General features: G+C 42.1%; 1 protein-coding gene across 1 annotated transcript in view; it reads left to right on the top strand.

Annotated features, from left to right (window-relative positions):
• The window catches only part of OBSCN (obscurin, cytoskeletal calmodulin and titin-interacting RhoGEF), a 223,775-nt gene that overhangs the window by 112,863 nt on the left and 92,764 nt on the right, over positions 1-18,148 (top strand). The window contains 2 exon segments of the mRNA XM_068979697.1: positions 998-1,273; positions 7,390-7,428. Of these exon segments, the coding sequence (XP_068835798.1) occupies positions 998-1,273; positions 7,390-7,428 (315 nt within the window).

Below are 18,148 nucleotides of genomic sequence, written 5' to 3'. Positions count from 1 at the left end.
CCATTTGACCATTCTGAAAACTTACATTATACCAGCAATTCACACCACACACAAAAGTCAACTCAGGATGGGTTAGAACCTCAGTGTAAATGGTAAAACCCAAAATTCCCTTGGATGATAACATGATTTCTTTAAAGACTTAAGGTAAGGACACATTTCTTAAGTACAAACACAAATGCTCCAAACTCAAGGGGTTTTGAAGTGGACATTTGACACTATTGGAAGGAAAAACTTTGATTTAACAGGGGACTCAATCAGAGAGTGAAAAAGCAAGTCACATAGTTGGGAACATCCTTAAAACCTACCTATGTGTCATTCTCTGGTATTTAAATGGATAAAGAGTGCCCAGAGGTGAATCTTGAAAACAGAGAGGCTACTATTAGTGACTGGAGAAAAGACTTGAATGGTTTCACTAGAAAGAAGAAACAGTAATGGGGACCCGAATTCTAAGGGGGAAGGTACTGACTTCTTCATTCCTCAGACGATGACAAAGAAAGCCACAGGGAGGTGGAAGTACTCCTCTCAGATTGCTACCTGTTGACAATCCTGAGAGCAGGCAAGGGCACCGAGCCTCAGCCATCTCCGTGGACTGCAGGTGAAAAGTTCCCCGCTAAGCCTGGGAAGCCTGGAGAAGACTGGGGCATCGGGTAGGAAGGTTGGGGGACACGTGCCTTGTTATCCTGCAGATGTCATAAACAGGGAGATGTCTTCTCCAACGACCTCCAAAGGTCTTCTCCAAAGGTCCAACGACCCTTCCTGTGTGGGACCAGCAGAAACAGGTGGACCTGCGGGAAAAGGCATAGACTGTGTCACTTGTTCCTGAGAATGTCTGAAGGACTTCTTCAGTGCATAGGGCTGCTGCAGAGCCTAGAAAAGTCTCCAGCTTCACTACTCCCACCTGGACCCTCCCAGCTCCCCATCCAGGTCGTCTTTGTGCAGGGCTGCCATCCTGACTGAGATGGTGTCTCTGACCCTGTGTATCCCCCTCTGTCCCCAGAGCCCTCGGTGGTGTTCGCCAAGGAGCAGCCGGCACACAGTGAAGTGCAGGCCGTGGCGGGGGCGAGTGCCACGCTGAGCTGCGAAGTGGCCCAGGCCCAGACGGAGGTGACGTGGTACAAGGACGGGAAGAAGCTGAGTTCGAGCTCGAAAGTGCGTGTGGAGGCCACGGGCCGCAGGCGGCGGCTGGTGGTGCAGCAGGCAGGCAAGGCAGACGCCGGGGAGTACAGCTGCGAGGCCGGGGGCCAGAAGGTCTCCTTCCACCTGGACGTCACAGGTCAGTCCTGGAGGAGGGCGCTGAGCTGGCCCGTGTGCAGGTGATGAGGGGACTGGCTTTCAGACATGAGTGCCTTGAACCTTCATCTCTTCAGCCTCCCTGTCTTCTGCATCCCATCTGGAGGCCCATTTTGACCTGGAAGAGGATGAATGGGAAGGGTGCATGTGGCAAGAAGAGGGGTTGTTTCTGTCCCCCTGTTGCCAGGCAGTGGGGCTCAATCACACTGTCTTAACACCTGCCCAGAGCCTTCCTGTTTCTGCTGGTGTTGGGACCCTGGCTCTCCCTGATGCCTGGGGACGGAGGTAGGCCTGGGGATGAGTGACTTTCCTCCCACCATGTGTTTTTCTGAGAGCCAGCACACATCCTCATCAGGTACCTTATGCGAGTCCTCAGTGGGTCAGCTGTTTCAGTTTGATGTATCCCTGACGATCTTCTTTCGCATTCTCTCAGGAGTAAAGTTTGAATGCTCAAACTTGAGGTTTCTGGGAGGTCTTCCCTCCGTTTTCCTAGATACAGGAGGTCAGTGGGAGAATGTTGCTTGTTACTGCAATGGGCAGAGGGAGCTTTGCAGCACAGGGGGCTGGTAGAACGCCTGTGGAAGTTCTCTTTCCCTGTCGCCGTCCCGGCCTTCGGTTCGTTTTCTGTCTCTGTCACATGGTGTCTTTTAGCCTGTGTATCAGTCCTTTTGCTTAGTCCTCAGTGGTGCTCAAGGAGCATCTGGCGTATAGAGTGGGTGGGTCAAACTGGTGCTTCCTCATGCTGAAATGTGAGGTAGTGCATAGCTTCATCGAGTGGGTGGTGTAAGGATGGGAAGAAGCCAAGTCGAGTTTGAAAGTACGTATGGAGTTAAGTCCTTTGGGATGTAGCTGTCTGTACATCAGTTTGGCAAGATTGACATCAGGTAATAACTCTGTTTTTTCCTAGGACCTGAATGCATTTTTCCATCTATATAAGTGAGTTTTCTGGGGATACCAAATTATCATAGTTTGCAGTGAGGATCGGACAGCTGTATAGCCAAGAGATTCTGTGCTCTTTTTTAAAAAAATTGATTTCCTGAATTCTCTTATCCTGTATTCTTCCATCTTTGCTGCCAGTGTTGAGCCAAGAAAGCATGGATGAGTGAGTGTATTCTGGAGGGAAAGAGGCAGTTCTTTTATACCACGCATGTAATAATGCTCAGTCACATTTTCCCAACAAGTGTTCAGACTCCATTGGTGGTCCTGGGTGTCTATTACGCGGGCTCTATCTGATCTATAGGGCTGAGGTAGACAAAATATCTTTCCCCTGGGGTTTTCCTGGCAGATTCTTACCCAAAACACTTGAGAGTTCCTGTTAACAAGAGATAGCTGAATTCACTGTAACAGAATAAGAGAAAGTTTTGGCCACACAGTAATGTGGGAATTATTTCATGGCAGAATTTTGGCTTATAAATCTTTAGCTGTTCTGGGTTAGCAATGTTCACATGGACAAGTAAACTCCTTGAACACAGATGTAGCAAAACCTAGTCCATGATTTGTTGTAGTGTGTGTACAGAATTCATGAAAATGGAGAAGACTGCAAACTGATCAGTTCCTAGAAAACTATGTCAAAACTCACAAAATGGAAAACTAGCAAGTTGTAAAGACCCCACCATTTTAAATAAATGGAACCATAATAAACAATCTTCTCACAGCAGAATATCTAAGCCCACTTGCTCTGTTGTTAAATTGTACTGTGTTCCGGTAAGAAATTATTCCATGTTCACAGAGATTCTTCTGTAGTATTGAAAGATGGAATGCATTGTCTAATTTATCTTACATATAGAACATATCATTGATAGCAAAATATGACAAGGTAATTATGAAGAAGTAACACAGTTTGGTCTATTGATGATATTAAGGCTAATATCTTCCACAAAATAATAGTGAACTGAATTCAGCAGTTTCTTAAGAGGAAAATACACTACAGCAACAGCCATATTCCAGGAGCGCGAGGTTGGTTTAAAACAAGAATCAGTAGAAAATTTGATGGAAAGCTTAATGTCAATAAAATAAAAGAAAAATGATATGATTTCCCCAATAAGTGGAGAATAAAAGTACTCAGTAAAATATAGTTACATATATCCAAGAGAAATACTTGATAAAATTGAGCATTAATTCCTGCCATAAAATTCTTATAAGGAGTCTTCTTTTATTTAATCATTGGCAGTATAGAGAAAAACCGGCTATCCTCGTCCATAAAGTGAAGCCTTGAAGGCACTGCCTTTGCAGCAGGGAACAAGATAAGGAAGCCAGTTGTCAGGGAACAAGAGAAGGAAGCCAGTTGTCACCACTTTGATGCTACATTCACAACACACTAAGGAGGGAACTGAAAGATTAAAAGTTAGAAAAATAAAAATGAAACATGCAGATGATACGGTTAGCAATTTAGAAAATCTAGAAACGTTGATTACTACACTTAGTAAGAAAACTGGTAAACATCACTGCATACAAAAACAATTCACAGAAAACAATTCTGTATCTATATACCAGACACAAACACCTGGAAGGTGAAATTTAAAAGAATGGCAAGAACAGCATATGGGTGATGTTACTAACTCCAAGTCTAATCAAAGGTCTTCAGGACTTTGTGAAAGTATTAATATGAAACGTTGCATAGAGGCAGGAAACAGATATAACTAAATGTATACAAATCTATGGAACTCAGAGACGTTCACTTCCCATTAAATGCCAAATCACAGTTCTTTGGGGTGTTAGAATATTGACAAGTTGATTGCAACGGCCAAAGAGAACCAAGTGAGTCTTAACAAAATGAGGACATTTGCTCCAACCTAATCATGACTAAAAAAAATAAAAGTTACAGCAATTTAGACAAGTGGGTCTCAATGCAGATAAATAGCCCAAAGGAATGGAATGGTGAACTCACACCGAAGTGTAGAGAAAGGAGGATCTTATCATCATTGATGGTAAGACCATTAACCATACGGAAAAATAAAATAACATTGGGATCTGCCTCCTACCACACAAAGAACCAACTCCAGGCAGGTTAGAGACCTCTGTGTGAAAGGTAAAACAAGCTTTTATCTGACAGTAAAGATTATTTAATGACCATGGGATAATGAAAGATTTTTAAACAGAAGGTAAATGCAGAAACCACAAAGGACAAACTGATACATTTGCCTTAATTAAATAACTTAATCTCACCAGAAACATTATTAAAAAATGAAAAAGGTAGAGCACAAAAGTGGGAGGACAGATAAACACAACAACATGTTTCACTCTCCTCTTTCACTCTCATCAAGAGGCTCTTCAGTTCCTCTTCACTTTCTGCCATAAGGGTGGTGTCATCTGCATGTCTGAGGTTATCGATATTTCTCCCGGCAGTTTTGATTCCAGCATGTGCTTCCTCCAGCCCAGCATTTCTCATGATGTACTCTGCATATAAGTTAAATAAGCAGGGTGACAATATACAGCCTTGATGTACTCCTTTTCCTATTTGGAACCCGTCTGTTGTTCCATGTCCAGTTCTAACTGTTGCTTCCTGACCTGCATACAGATTTCTCAAGAGGCAGGTCAGGTGGTCTGGTATTCCTATCTGTTTAAGAATGTTCCACAGTTTATTGTGATCCACATAGTCAAAGGCTTTGGTATAGTCAATAAAGCAGAAATAGATATTTTTCTGGAACTCTCTTGCTTTTTCGATGATCCAGCGGGTGTTGGCAATTTGATCTCTGGTTCCTCTGCCTTTTCTAACACCAGCTTGAACATCTGGAAGTTCACGGTTCACATATTGCTGAAGCCTGGCTTGGAGAATTTTAAGGATTACTTTACTAGCATGTGAGATGAGTTCCAATTGTGCAGTAGTTTGAGCATTCTTTGGCATTGCCTTTCTTAAGGATTGGAATGAAAACTGACCTTTTCCAGTCCTGTGGCCACTGCTGAGTTTTCCAAATTTGCTGGCATATTGAGTGCAACACTTTCACAGCATCATCTTTCAGGATTTGAAATCGCTCAACTGGAATTTCATCACCTCCAATAGCTTTGTTTGTTAGTGATGCTTTCTAAGGCCCACTTGACTTCACATCACAGGATGTCTGGCTCTAGGTGAGTGATCACACCATCATGATTATTTGGGTCGTGAAGATCTCTTTTGCACAGTTCTTCTGTGTATTCTTGCTACCTCTTCTTAATATCTTCTGCTTCTGTTAGGTCTCTACCATCTCTGTCTTTCATTGAGCCCATCTGCCTGAAATGTTTCTTTGGTATCTCTAATTTTCTTGAAGAGATCTCTAGTCTTTCCCATTCTATTGTTTTCCTCTATTTCTTTACACTGATCAGTGAGGTAGGTTTTCTTAACTCTCCTTGCTATTCTTTGGAACTCTGTGTTCAAATGGGTATATCTTTCCTTTTCTCCTTTGCTTTTCGCTTCTCTTCTTTTCACAGCTATTTGTAAGGCCTCCTCAGACAGTCATTTTGGTTTTTTGCATTTCTTTTTCTTGGGGATGGTCTTGATCCCTGTCTCCTGTACAATGTCATGAACCTCTGTCTGTAGTTCATCAGGCAGTCTGTCTATCAGATCGAGTTCTTTAAATCGTTTTCTCACTGCTACTGTGTAATCTTGAGGGATTTGATTTAGGTCATACCTGAATGGTCTAGTGGTTTTCCCTACTTTCTTCAATTTAAGTCTGAATTTGGCAATAAGGAGTTCATGATCTGAGCCACAGTCAGCTCCCGGTCTTGTTTTTGCTGACTGTATAGAGCTAATTCATCTTTGGCTGCAAAGGATATAATTAGTCTGATTTCGGTGTTGACCATCTGGTGATGTCCATGTGTAGTCTTCTCTTAAAGAGGAGAGTCAAAAAGTTGGCTTAAAGCTCAACATTCAGAAAACTAAGATCATGGCATCTGGTCCCATCACTTCATGGCAAATAGATGGGGAAACAGTGGAAATAGTGGCTGACTTTATTTTGGGGGGCTCCAAAATCACTGCAGATGGTGACTGTAGCCATGAAATTAAGAGATGCTTACTCCTTGGAAGAAAAGTTATGACCAACCTAGACAGCATATTAAAAAACAGACATTACTTTGCCAACAATGGTCTGTCTAGTCAGAGCTATAGTTTTCCAGTAGTCATGCATGGATGTGAGAATTGGACTCTAAAGAAAGCTGAGCACCAAAGAATTGATGCATTTGAACTGTGGTGTTTAGAAGACTCTTAAGAGTCCCTTGGACAGCAAGGAGATCCAGCCAGTCCATTCTAAAGGAAATCAGTCCTGAGTGTTCGTTGGAAGAACTGATATTGAAGCTGAAACTCCAGTACTTAGGCCACCTAATGTGAAGAGCTGATTCATTTGAAAAGACCCTGATGCTGGGAAAGATTGAGGGCAGGAAGAGGGGACGACAGAGGACGAGATGGCTGGATGGCATCACCGACTCAGTGGACATGAGTTTGGGTGAACTCTGGGAGCTGGTGATGGACAGGGAAGCCTGGTGTGCTGCAGTCCATGGGGTTGCAAAGAGTCAGACACAACTGAGCAACTGAACTGAACTGAACCATCAACACTGTATAACATTTAATGAATCTGGAAAAAACAGACTGCAAATTTTGAAAATTGTACAAAACTTGAACTACAGAAGAGTAGACTACAGAATAACTATAAAACTCATATTCTTCAGTTTGTGAATCACTAGGACCATGCCACAGTGGTGCAGCTTCACTCCCATCAGGTTGCTAACAGCTGACAACACTGAGAGTGTGGTTAGGGTGGAGCCTCAGGAGCTCTCATTCACTGCAGATGAGAACGTGCCCTGTACAGCTGTATGGAAAGGACCCTGGCCTCCCATAGGAAGGTTGAGGAATGCATGACTCTGCAGTTCTTCTCCTAGAGGATTTGTGCATGAGAGAAGTCTTTCACAACTTCTCATTGGAACAGCCTGCACAGATCAGGGGTAGAATATAGAAATAAATTGTGTTGCTTGTTGCTGAGAAGGTGGTGGAGTTTCTCTAGATCACAGAGCTGGTGCAAAGCCTGGAGAAGTTTCCTGTCTTCTTGCCTCCCCGTTTAATCATTCTTTCCTCAGTGTTGCATCTTGACATAGATGGGGTCTCTGACCCTGTGTATCCCCTTCTGTCCCCAGAGCCCTCGGTGGTGTTCGCCAAGGAGCAGCCGGCACGCAGTGAAGTGCAGGCCGTGGCGGGGGCAAGTGCCACGCTGAGCTGCGAGGTGGCCCAGGCCCAGACAGAGGTGACGTGGTACAAGGATGGGAAGAAGCTGAGTTCGAGCTCAAAAGTGCGTGTGGAGGCCACGGGCCGCAGGCGGCAGCTGGTGGTGCAGCAGGCGGGCAAGGCAGACGCCGGGGAGTACAGCTGTGAGGCCGGGGGCCAGAAGGTCTCCTTCCACCTGGACGTGACAGGTCAGTCCTTTGTGGTACTTAGTCTTGTTTGGAGATGGTGGTTGAATTGCATTAGACCCTGGTGCTCTCTCATTAGACGTCATGTCTTCAGGCCTCCCATCCTCCTGCCTCCTATTTTCATGCCCGTGACTGGGGCAAGGAAGACAAAATGGAAAGGGTGTGTATGAGAGGAAGAGGGACCGTTCTTGAACACCTTGTGGTGCTTCCATATAGCAGTGTTTAATCACGCATCCTGAGTGTGATTAAAGCTGCCCACGACCCTTGTCATGTTCCTTGGTGTCCAGGACTGTGGCTCTATTGGATGCTTGAATTCTGAAATAGATTAGTCATCTCACACCTGAGTTATGTGACTGCTTTTTTGGATGTCTGGGTATGCCCTCTGTTAGAACCATATTGGGGTTCTCACTAGTCAGAGACTCTTGCCTCTCTTTGTATAAGGTTGACTAAACTTTGGGTTATTAATTTTTTCTTTGTTTTAAGACCCTCATGTACATTTATGTATAGGAATGCCTAGGAGATATTGTGGGTTTGGTTTCAGGTCACTGTAATAAAGTGAATATGCAACCCACTCCAGTATTCTTGCCTGGAGAACCCCATAGACAGAGGAGCCTGGTGGGCTGCTGTCCATGGGGGTCACACAGAGTCGGACACGACTGAAGCGACTTAGCCTGCGTGCATGCATGCATGATTGCAGTAAAGTGACCTAACAGATGTTTTGTTTTTTCAGTGCATATAAAAGTTATGTTTACACTGTACTGTAGTCTGTTAAGTATGCCATGGCATTATGTTTAAAAACGTACATACTTTAGGCAAAAAAATGCTTTATTGCTAAAAAATGTTAAACATCATATGAGCCTTCAGTGGGTAGTAGTAACATCAGAGACCATTGATCAAAGATTGCCATAGCATATATCTGTTCAGTTCAGTTTCTCATTTATGTCCGACTCTTTGCAACCCCATGGACTGCAGCACGCCTGGCTTCCCTGTCCATCACCAACTCCTGGAGCTTACTCAGACTCATGTCTGTAGAATTGGTGATGCCATCCAACCATCTCATCCTCTGTTGTCCCCTTCTCCTCCTGCCTTCAATCTTTCCCAGCATCAGAGTCTTTTCAAATGAGTCAGTTCTTTACATCAGGTGGCCAAAGTATTGGAGTTTCAGCTTCAGCATCAGTCCTTCCAATGAATATTCAGGACTGATCTCCTTTAGGATGAACTGGTTGGATTTCCTTGCAGTCCAAGGGACTCTCAAGAGTCTTCTCCAACACCACAGTTCAAAAGCATCAATTCTTTGGTGCTCAGCTTTCTTTATAGTCCAACTCTCACATCCATATATGACTACTGGAAAACCATAGCTTTGACTAAATGGACCTTTGTTGGCAAAGTAATATCTCTGCTTTTTAATATGCTGTCTAGGTTGGTCATAGCGTTTCTTCCAGGGTCATTTTCTTCCATAGCATTTCTGCCGTAAAACAGTGCATATCAGCCATAAGTGTGTGTATATATATCCCCTTCCTCTTGAGACTGCCTCCCACTCCCCGCTCCCATTGCACCTCTTAGATCATCACAGAGCACCAAGCTGAGCCCCCTGTGCTGGACAGCAGCTTCCTGCTAGCTATCTATTTCACACATGCTGGTGCATATATATCGGTGTTACTGTCTCAGTTAGCCCCTCTCTTCGCCCTCACCCCATCCACAAGTCCATTCTCTGTCTGCATCTCTGTTCCTGCCATGCACATAGGTTCATCAGTATCATTTTTCTAGACTCCATAGATGTGTTACTATATAATATGTGTTTTTCTCTTTTTGACTGACTGCATGCTGTGTGTCAGGCTCTAGGTTCGCCCACATTACTACAAATGACTCAATTTATTCCTTTCTATGCCTAAGTAATATTCCATTGTGTATATGTACCACATCTTTATCCAGTCATCCGTCTGTGGATACCTAGGTTGCTTCTATGTTTTGGGTATTGTATATAGTCCTGCAGTGAATGCTGAGGTATATGTGTCTTTTTGAGTTATGGTTTTCTCAGGTATATGCCCAGTAGTGGGATTGCTGGGTCATATAGTAGTTTAATATTTAGTTTTTGAATGAACCTCCATACTGTCCTTCAGAGTGGTTGTATCAATTTACATTCCCACCCATAGTGTAAGAGGGTTCCCTTTTCCCCACACCCTTTCCAGCATTTATTGTTTGTAGATTTTTTTTTTGATGCTGGCCATTGTGACTGGTGTGAGATGATACTTCACTGTAGTTTTAATTTGCATTTTTCTAATAGTGATGTTGCGGAGAAGGCAATGGCAACCCACACTAGTACTCTTGCCTGGCAAATCCCATGGACGGAGGAGCCTGGTAGGCTGCAGTCCATGGGGTCGCTAAGGACTGAGTGGCTTCACTTTCACTTTTCACTTTCATGCATTGGAGAAGGAAATGGCAACCCACTCCAGCATTCTTGCCTGGAGAATCCCAGGGACGGGGGAGCCTGGTGGGCTGCTGTCTGTGGGGTCGCGCAGAGTCGGACACGACTGAAGAGACTTAGCAGCAGCAGCAATAGTGATGTTGAGCATCTTTTCATATGCCTCTTGGCCATCTGTATGTCTTCTCTGAAGAGATGTCTGTTTGGGTCTTCTGCCCGTTTTTGATTGGGTTGTTTGTTTTTTGATATTGAGCTCCATAAGTTGCCTGTCTATTTTGGAGATTAGTCCTTTGTCTGTTGCTTTGTTTGCAAATATTTTCTCCCATTCTGAGGGTTGTGTTTTTGTCTTATTTATGATTTCCTTTGCTGTACAAAAGCTTTTAAGTTTAATTATATAACATTTGATTATTTTTATTTTCATTGCTCTAGGAGGAGTGTTGAAAAAGATCTTGCTGTGGTTTATGTCAAAGAGTGTTTTTCCTGTGTTTTCCTCTAAGAATTTTATAGTGTCCAGTCTTATATTTAGGTCTTTAATTCATTTTGAGTTTATTTTTGTGCACAGTGTTACAGAGTGTTCTGATTTCATTCTTTTACATGTAGCTGTCCAGCTTTCCCAGCATCACTTATTGAAGAAGCTGTCTTTTCTCCATATTCTCAATATCTTCCAGATATATTCTTGCCTCCTTTGTCAAAGACAAGGTGCCCATATCTTATCTCTGGGAGTTATATCTTGTCCTGTTGGTCTATATTTCTGTTTTTGTGTCAGTACCATGCTGTCTTGGTGACGGTAGCTTTGTATTATAGTTAGGAGTCAGAGAGCCAGCTCCATTTTTCTGTCTCAAGATTGCTTTGCCTCTTCGGGGTCTTTTGTGTTTCCATACAAATTATACCACTTTTTGCTCTAATTCAGTAAAGAATGCCATTAGTAACTTGATAGGAATTGCAATGAAGTTGTAGATTGCTTTGCACAGTGTAGTCATTTTCACTATAAAATGATTCTTCCAATCCAAGAACATGGTCTGTTTCTTCATCTGTTTGTGTCCTCTTGCATTTCTTTCAACAATGTTTTATAGTTTTGTGAGTGCAGATCTTTTGCTTCCTTAGGTAGGTTTATTCCTGGATATTTTATTCTTTTTGTCTTGATGGTAAACAGGATTGTTTTCTTAATTTCTCATTGTTAGTATAAAGGAATGCAAGAGATTTCTATGTATTAATTTTATATCCTGCAACTTTACTAAAGTCATTGATCAGGTCCAGTAGAAAAACTAGTGGCATCTTTGGAATTTTCTATGTATGATAACCTGTCATCTGCATACACTGACACTTTTACTTCTTTTCCAATCTGGATTTCTTTCTTTTACTTCTGTGACTGCCATAGTGAGGACTTCCAAACCTATGTTGAATAAGAGTGGTGAGAGTGGACATCCTTGTCTTGTTCCTAATCTTAAGGGAAGTGCTTTCACTTTTTCACCATTGAGAATGATGGTTTGCTGTGGGTTTGTTGTAATGGCCTCTATGCCAGTTTTCTGGAGAATTTTTATCATAAACGGTTATTGAAGTTTGTCAGAAGCTTTTTCTGCCTCTATTGAGATGATCGTATGGTTTTATTCTTTAATTTGTTGATATGGTTATCACACTGGTTGATTTGCATATACTGAAGAATCCTTGCATCCCTGGGATAACCACTTGATCATGATGTATGATTGTTTTAATGTGTTGGTGGCTTCTGTTCGTTAGTAGTTTGTTGAGGATATTTGTGTCTTTGTTCATCAGTGAAATTGGTCTGTAATTTCCTTTTTTTGTGTGATATCTTTTCTGGTTTTGGTATCAGGGTGATAGTGGCCTTATAGAATGAATTTATAAGTATTTGTAATTCTGAGATTTTGGGGGGAAGAGTTTGAGAAGGATAGATGTTATCTCTTCTCTAAAAGTTTGCTCAAATTGCCTGTGAAGCTGTCTGGTCCTCGACTTTTGTTTGTTGGAATATTTTTTATTACATTTTCAATTTCACTACTTGTGATTGGCCTGTTTATATTTTCTAATTCTTCCTGGTTCAGTTTTGAAAGCATGCATCTTTCCAAGAATGTATCCATTTTTTCCAGGTTGCTGTTTTTTTTTTTTATTGAATTACAGTTGTTTGTGGCAGTCTCTGTGAGCCTCTGTATATCTGTGGTGTCCGTGCTGATGTCTTCTTTTTCATTTCTAATTTTACTGAGTCCTCGCTCTTTTTTTCTTGAGGAGTCTAGTTGAAGGTTTATCAGTTTTGTTTCCCTTCTCAAGGAACCAACTTTTACTTTTATTGATCTTCACTATTGTTTTCTCGTTTCCTGTTTCGTTCATTTCTGGTCTGATCTTTCTGATTTCGTTTCTTCTGTTGACTTTGAGTTTTCTTTCTCCTCTTTGCCTCGCAGGTTAGATTGTTAATGCGAGGCCTTTTCTTGTTTCTTGAGGTGAGATTGCACTGCTCTGCGCTCCCCTTTCAGAGCTGCTTTTACTGCGTCCGATAGGTTTTGTGTTGTCATCTTTTCAGCATCGTTTGTTTCTGTGCATTTTTAAAAAATTTCCTCCTTAATTTCTTCAGTGATCTCTTGGTTATTTAGCAGCGCACTGTTTAGCTTCCATGTGTTTGTGGGGTTTTTTTTTTTTTTGCATTTTTCCCCCTGTAATTGATTTCTAATCTCAGCATTGTGGCAGGAAAAAATGCTGATACAATTTCAATTTTCTCAAATTTTCCGAGGCTTGATACATGATCCAAGATGTGGTTTATCCTGGAGAATGTTCCATGTGCACTTGAGAAAAAAATTTTCTTCTCCTGCTTTCAGGTGGAATGTCGTATAAATATCAATTAACTCTGTTCGGTCTGTTGTGTCATTGAAAGCTTGTGTTTGCTTAGTTATTTTCTGTTTGGATGATGTTTCCACCAGTGTAAGTGGGGAGCTAAAGTCCCCCAATACTAATTGTGTTACGGCTGATTTCCCCTTTTATGGTTGTTAGTGTTTGCCTAATGTACTGAGGTGCTCCTATTTCTATGCATGACTATTTGTAATTGTTTTATCTTCTTCTTGGATTGAATCTTTGATTATTATGTAGTGTCCTTCCTTACCTCTTTAACCATTTTTATTAAGCCTATTTTATCTGATATGAGTATTGCTACTCCAGCTTTCTTTTGATTCCCATTCGCATGGGCTATCTTTTTCCATCTCTCACTTTCAGTCTGTATGTGTGCTTAGGTCTGAAATGGGTCCCTTGCAGGCAGCATATACACGGGTCTTGTTTTTGTATCCATTCAGTGTCTGTGTCTTTTGGTTGGGGCGTTTAATCCACTTACATTTATGTATGATTTATATCTTTCTATTACCATTTTCTCTACTGTTTTCTTAATTGGTGTTGAATTCTCTTTGCTTTTGCTTGTCTGTAAAGCTTTTGATTTCTCTGTCAAATCTGAATGAGATCTTTGCTGTATAATCTTGGCTGTAGGCTTTTCTCCTCTCATTACTTTACATATATCCTGTTACTCCCTTTTGGCCGGCAGAGTTTCTGCTGAAAAATCAGCTGAGAGCCGTATGGGGGACTCCCTTGTATGTTAGTTTTTGCTTTTCTGCTGCTGCTTTTAATAGTTTTTCTTTGTATTTAATTTTTATTAGTTTGATTATTATGTGTCTTGGTATGTTTCTCTTATCCTGTATAGGACTCTACACTTCCTGGATTCTGGTGAGTCTCCTCTCCCATGTTAGGGAAGTTCTCAACTATAATCTCTTCACATATTTTCTCAGACCCTTTTTCTTTCTTTTTTTCTGGGACCCCTATAATTCAGATGTTGGTGCATTTAATATAATATTGTCCCAGAGAGCTCTGAGATTATCTTCAGTTCTCTTCATGTTTTTCTTTATTTGCTCCTTGGAAGTTATTTCCATCATTCTGTCTTCCAGTTCACTTATTCATTCTTCTGCCTCAGTTATTCTGCTGTTGATTCCTCCTAGCATATTTTAAATTTTAGTTACTGCAGTTTTCATCACTGTTTGCTCATTCTTTTGTTCTTCTAGGTGTTCGTTTAATGCATTTTCTTCATTCTACTTCTGAGATTTTGGATCATCTTTACTATCACTACTCTGAATTTTTTTCAGATAGTTGCCTATTTCATCCTCATTTACTTGATCTTGTAGGTTTTTACCTTGCTCCTTTGTCTGTAACATATTTTTTTGTCATTCTATTTTTTTTTTCCATGAGTAGGAGTGTGTTCGTATCTACTATTTGTTTGGCCTGAGGTTTCTGGCAGTGGAGTTCGCAGGCAGTTGGGTGGAGCTGGGTCTTGGTGTTGAGATGTGGACCTCTGGGAGACCTTGCTCTGATTAGTATTCCCTGGGGTCCGAGGTTCTCTATTAGTTCAGCGGTTCAGAGTCGGTACTCCCACCACTAGAGCTCATTTCCGATCTCTGGCCCATGAACTGAGATCCCACAAGCCACAGGACACTGCAAAAAAAAAAAAAAAAAAGAAGACGAGCAGGAAAAAAAAAAAACAAAGAATAAAAATTACAATATAGAAAACCAGCCGATACATTCAAAAAAATAAGAATATATCTGAAACAAATACCAGAAGGTAAAACAGAACTCCAGTAGCAAAGGAGAAAACCAAAAACCAAACCAAAACAAAAAGGACCAGAAAAAGCCTTGGCTGTGGGGGGCAGGGCTTAGGCAGGGCAGCCCTTAGGCAGGGTGGGGTTTAGGCATAGGACCCAGGCCAGGAAAGGCCCTAGGTGGGTGTCAGGGTGGCTCCCAGGCTCAGCCTGGCTTGTAGGGGCCCTCTGGAGTGCCTCTGGCCTCAAGGTTGAGAGGCCCAAGGCCTCAGCAAGCTCCCTGGAACTGAGTGACCAGGGATGGAGAATACTGGATTTGTTTCCCGGTCCTCCAACCCCTCAGGTCCCTCCTAGTCCCTGCTGCTCCCCGGAAGGTAAATGTGTCTCTTCAGGTGTGTAAACCCCTCCCTTTACCCAGCCGCCCCACGAGTGTGCCTGCCACGCCCAGCCTCCACTTCTCCTCCCTCGTCGCTACCCCCTCATCCCAGCCAGCTGCTCGGGGGTTCCTCTGGTCCTCCTGGGTGTCCAAGGTCCTCCACCAGCATCTGGTAAATATCCTATTGGTGGGGAGACATGGGCTCTGCATCTTCTCTCTCCATCATCTGGGCCCCATTTCCCCTAAAACTTAAATAAATGAGACCAGTAATTTAAAAAAAATTCATAAAGAAAGATCTAAGCCAGTTGGTTTGCTGATGAAGTGAAATTGTTAGTCATTCAGCCATTTCCAACTTTTTGTGACCCCTTGGACTGTAGCCTGCCTGGCTCCTCTGTCCATGGAATTCTCTTGGCAAAAATACTGGAGTGGGTAGCCATTCCCTTCTCCAGGGGATAGTCCTGACCCAGGGATTGAACCCAGGTCTCCTGCATTGCAGGCAGATTCTTGACCATCTGAGTCACCAGGGAAGCCCTGTTCTATTGATAAAATTATGCCAAATTTCTGTTAAGTAATTATTCCATGTTCATGGAGATTCTAGAGAATAAAACAAGGAGATATACTCTCTAGTTTGATTCATGTATCTGTGGGATAACTTAGATACCAAAATGTGACAAGGAATGTAAGGAGAATTAAAATTACGGGCAAATATCTTGTGGAGGAAAAGGGGGCAACAGGATGAGATGGTTGGATGGCATCACTGACTCAATGAGCATGAGTTTGTGCAAACTCCGGGAGATAGTGAAGGACAGGGAAGTCTGGTGTGCTGCAGTCCATGGGTCACAAAAACTTGGACACGACTGAGCAACTGAGCAGTAACAGCAAATCTTGTGGATGTTGAGGCCAGTATCTTCAACAAAATATTGGCAAAGTCACTGAACGATATATGAAGGTGAGAACGGATTATGATGAAAGACATGGTCCAGGCGTGCAACATTGATTTAATATTCTGACCATTAGTAAACCAGTATAATGCATGACATTGACCGATTGGAAGTGAGAAATGATGTGATTTTTCCCAGTAAATGCAGAATAAAAGTTTGATCAATTTTAACACCATAGTGTTGTCATCAACTTATGCCATAAAATTCTATCAATAAACAAACTTTCCCTTACCTTGATAAATGGCACTCTGGAAAACACCAGGCAACATCACATTTAAAGTAAAACCTTGAAGGTTTTAATATGAGTTTGCGAACAAGAGAAGGAGGCCAACTGTCACCACTTCTGTCCAACGCTACACAAAACAGAACGGGGGCAAATGAAATGCATATAAGTTGGAAAAGCATGGTGGGATTCAAAGATGACATGGTTATCAATGCTGAAATTTCAAGGATAAGTGATTTGACTTAGAGCGATTGGAAATATAAATGCACACAAATGTTAACATGCAGAAAACACTACTATATTTATATACTAATTACAAACAGTTATTTTAAAATAGAATTTTAAAACATTAATAATACCATCAGAGGTATCATGTTTCTAATTCCAAATATAATACAAGGTGCTTAATGGCTCTGGAGGCGGGGGAGGAAATAATATTTTTGAGAGATGATAAAGAAGGTCCTAAATAAATGGATAGATATCCATGAAAGAATCTAGGAATTTGATAACAGTCCATATCCAAGCAGATGTTCTTTGGGAGAGTATTGAGAATTGACAATCAAATTCAGTGTGAGCATTTGCTGTATCAATATTAAAAACTGTTATAAAGCTACAGTAATGTAGAAAGATGGGTCAGTGAAGGGACAGTTATCAGACCAGAGGAACAGAAGAGAGAGTTTAGCAAAAGACCTGTCCACAGACGGACCTTTGTTCCACCCCCACTTTTTTTTCTTTTAGTGTGGTGGCTGTGCAAGGAGTGGAAAATGATGGTCTTTTTGTAAGAATTTGCTTTTCCATTTGACCATGTAAGGAAAAAAAGTTCATCTGATAACACAAACCACACAGAACCAACTCCAGGTTGGTTAGAGACCTCAGGGTAAGAGATAAACCATAAAAACTCATAGATGATGACTTAGATTGCCTTGTGGCTTTTGGGTAAGGGGAGATTCCTAACATGGAACAAGAATGGCACATTTGACTGCATTAAAACTAAAAGCTTTACAATAATAATAAATTAAAAAAAAAACTGAAAGCTTTCATTAGATTCATTCAGTTCAGTTGCTCAGTCATGTCCAACTCTTTGCAACCCCATGGACTGCAGCACGCCAGGCCTCCCTGTCCTTAACCATCTCCCAGAGCATGCTCAAACTCACGTCAATTGAGTCAATGATGCCATCCAACCATCTCGATTCATCAGAAGACTCTATAGAAGAGTGGCATGCAAGTCACACAGATACGGGAGAGAAAAGTTTTAACATGCAAATAGAAGTCCTAAAAATGAATATGAAAAAGGCAGACAGTGCCATTGAAAATCAGGCAAGCTCTTTAACTGGGCAGAGAAGGCGAAAGCAAATGACCAAAAAATGACCATAATGACAAAAAAGATTAATAAAGCTGCTCCACTTTGTGGGTCAGCAGAACCATGCAGGAGACAGCCACAGGAAGTACCACCTGACTTCCACCAGACTGGCAACAGCTGACACGCTGAGAATAGGCAAGAGGGTGGACCCTCAGTAATTTTCATGCACTGTGGGTAGGAGCGCTCTCTGCACAGCTGAGTGGGAGAGACTGGCTTCCTCTAGGAAGGTTGAGGCTTTATCTAGGAAGGAGAGTCTGGCTTCATCTAGGAAGATTGCATGGATCATGACTCCGCCCCCTCCACCCCCCCGCAGATCCCATACACAGAGAAGTCTTTTGCAGTGTTCTTCCTTAGAACTGCCCACTTGGAGCTGTGACCAAATGTATAGATAAATTGTGTCACCACTGCTGATAAAGTATGGGGCTCTTGGGCACATATCTAGTGCAGAGCTTAGAGAAGTTTCTAGTCCTTCTACTTCCCTACTTAGTCCCTTTCCCCTACTGTTGCCTTCCTGCCTTAGATGATCATGTCTGTGACTTTGTACTTCCCTCCTTGTCCCCAGAGTCCATAGCTGCACATCATTTGCCAGG

Source organism: Capricornis sumatraensis, chromosome 9 (genome assembly GCF_032405125.1).
Source record: "Capricornis sumatraensis isolate serow.1 chromosome 9, serow.2, whole genome shotgun sequence".
Taxonomy (NCBI): domain Eukaryota; kingdom Metazoa; phylum Chordata; class Mammalia; order Artiodactyla; family Bovidae; genus Capricornis; species Capricornis sumatraensis.
This window is presented reverse-complemented; position numbering and strand designations above follow the sequence as displayed.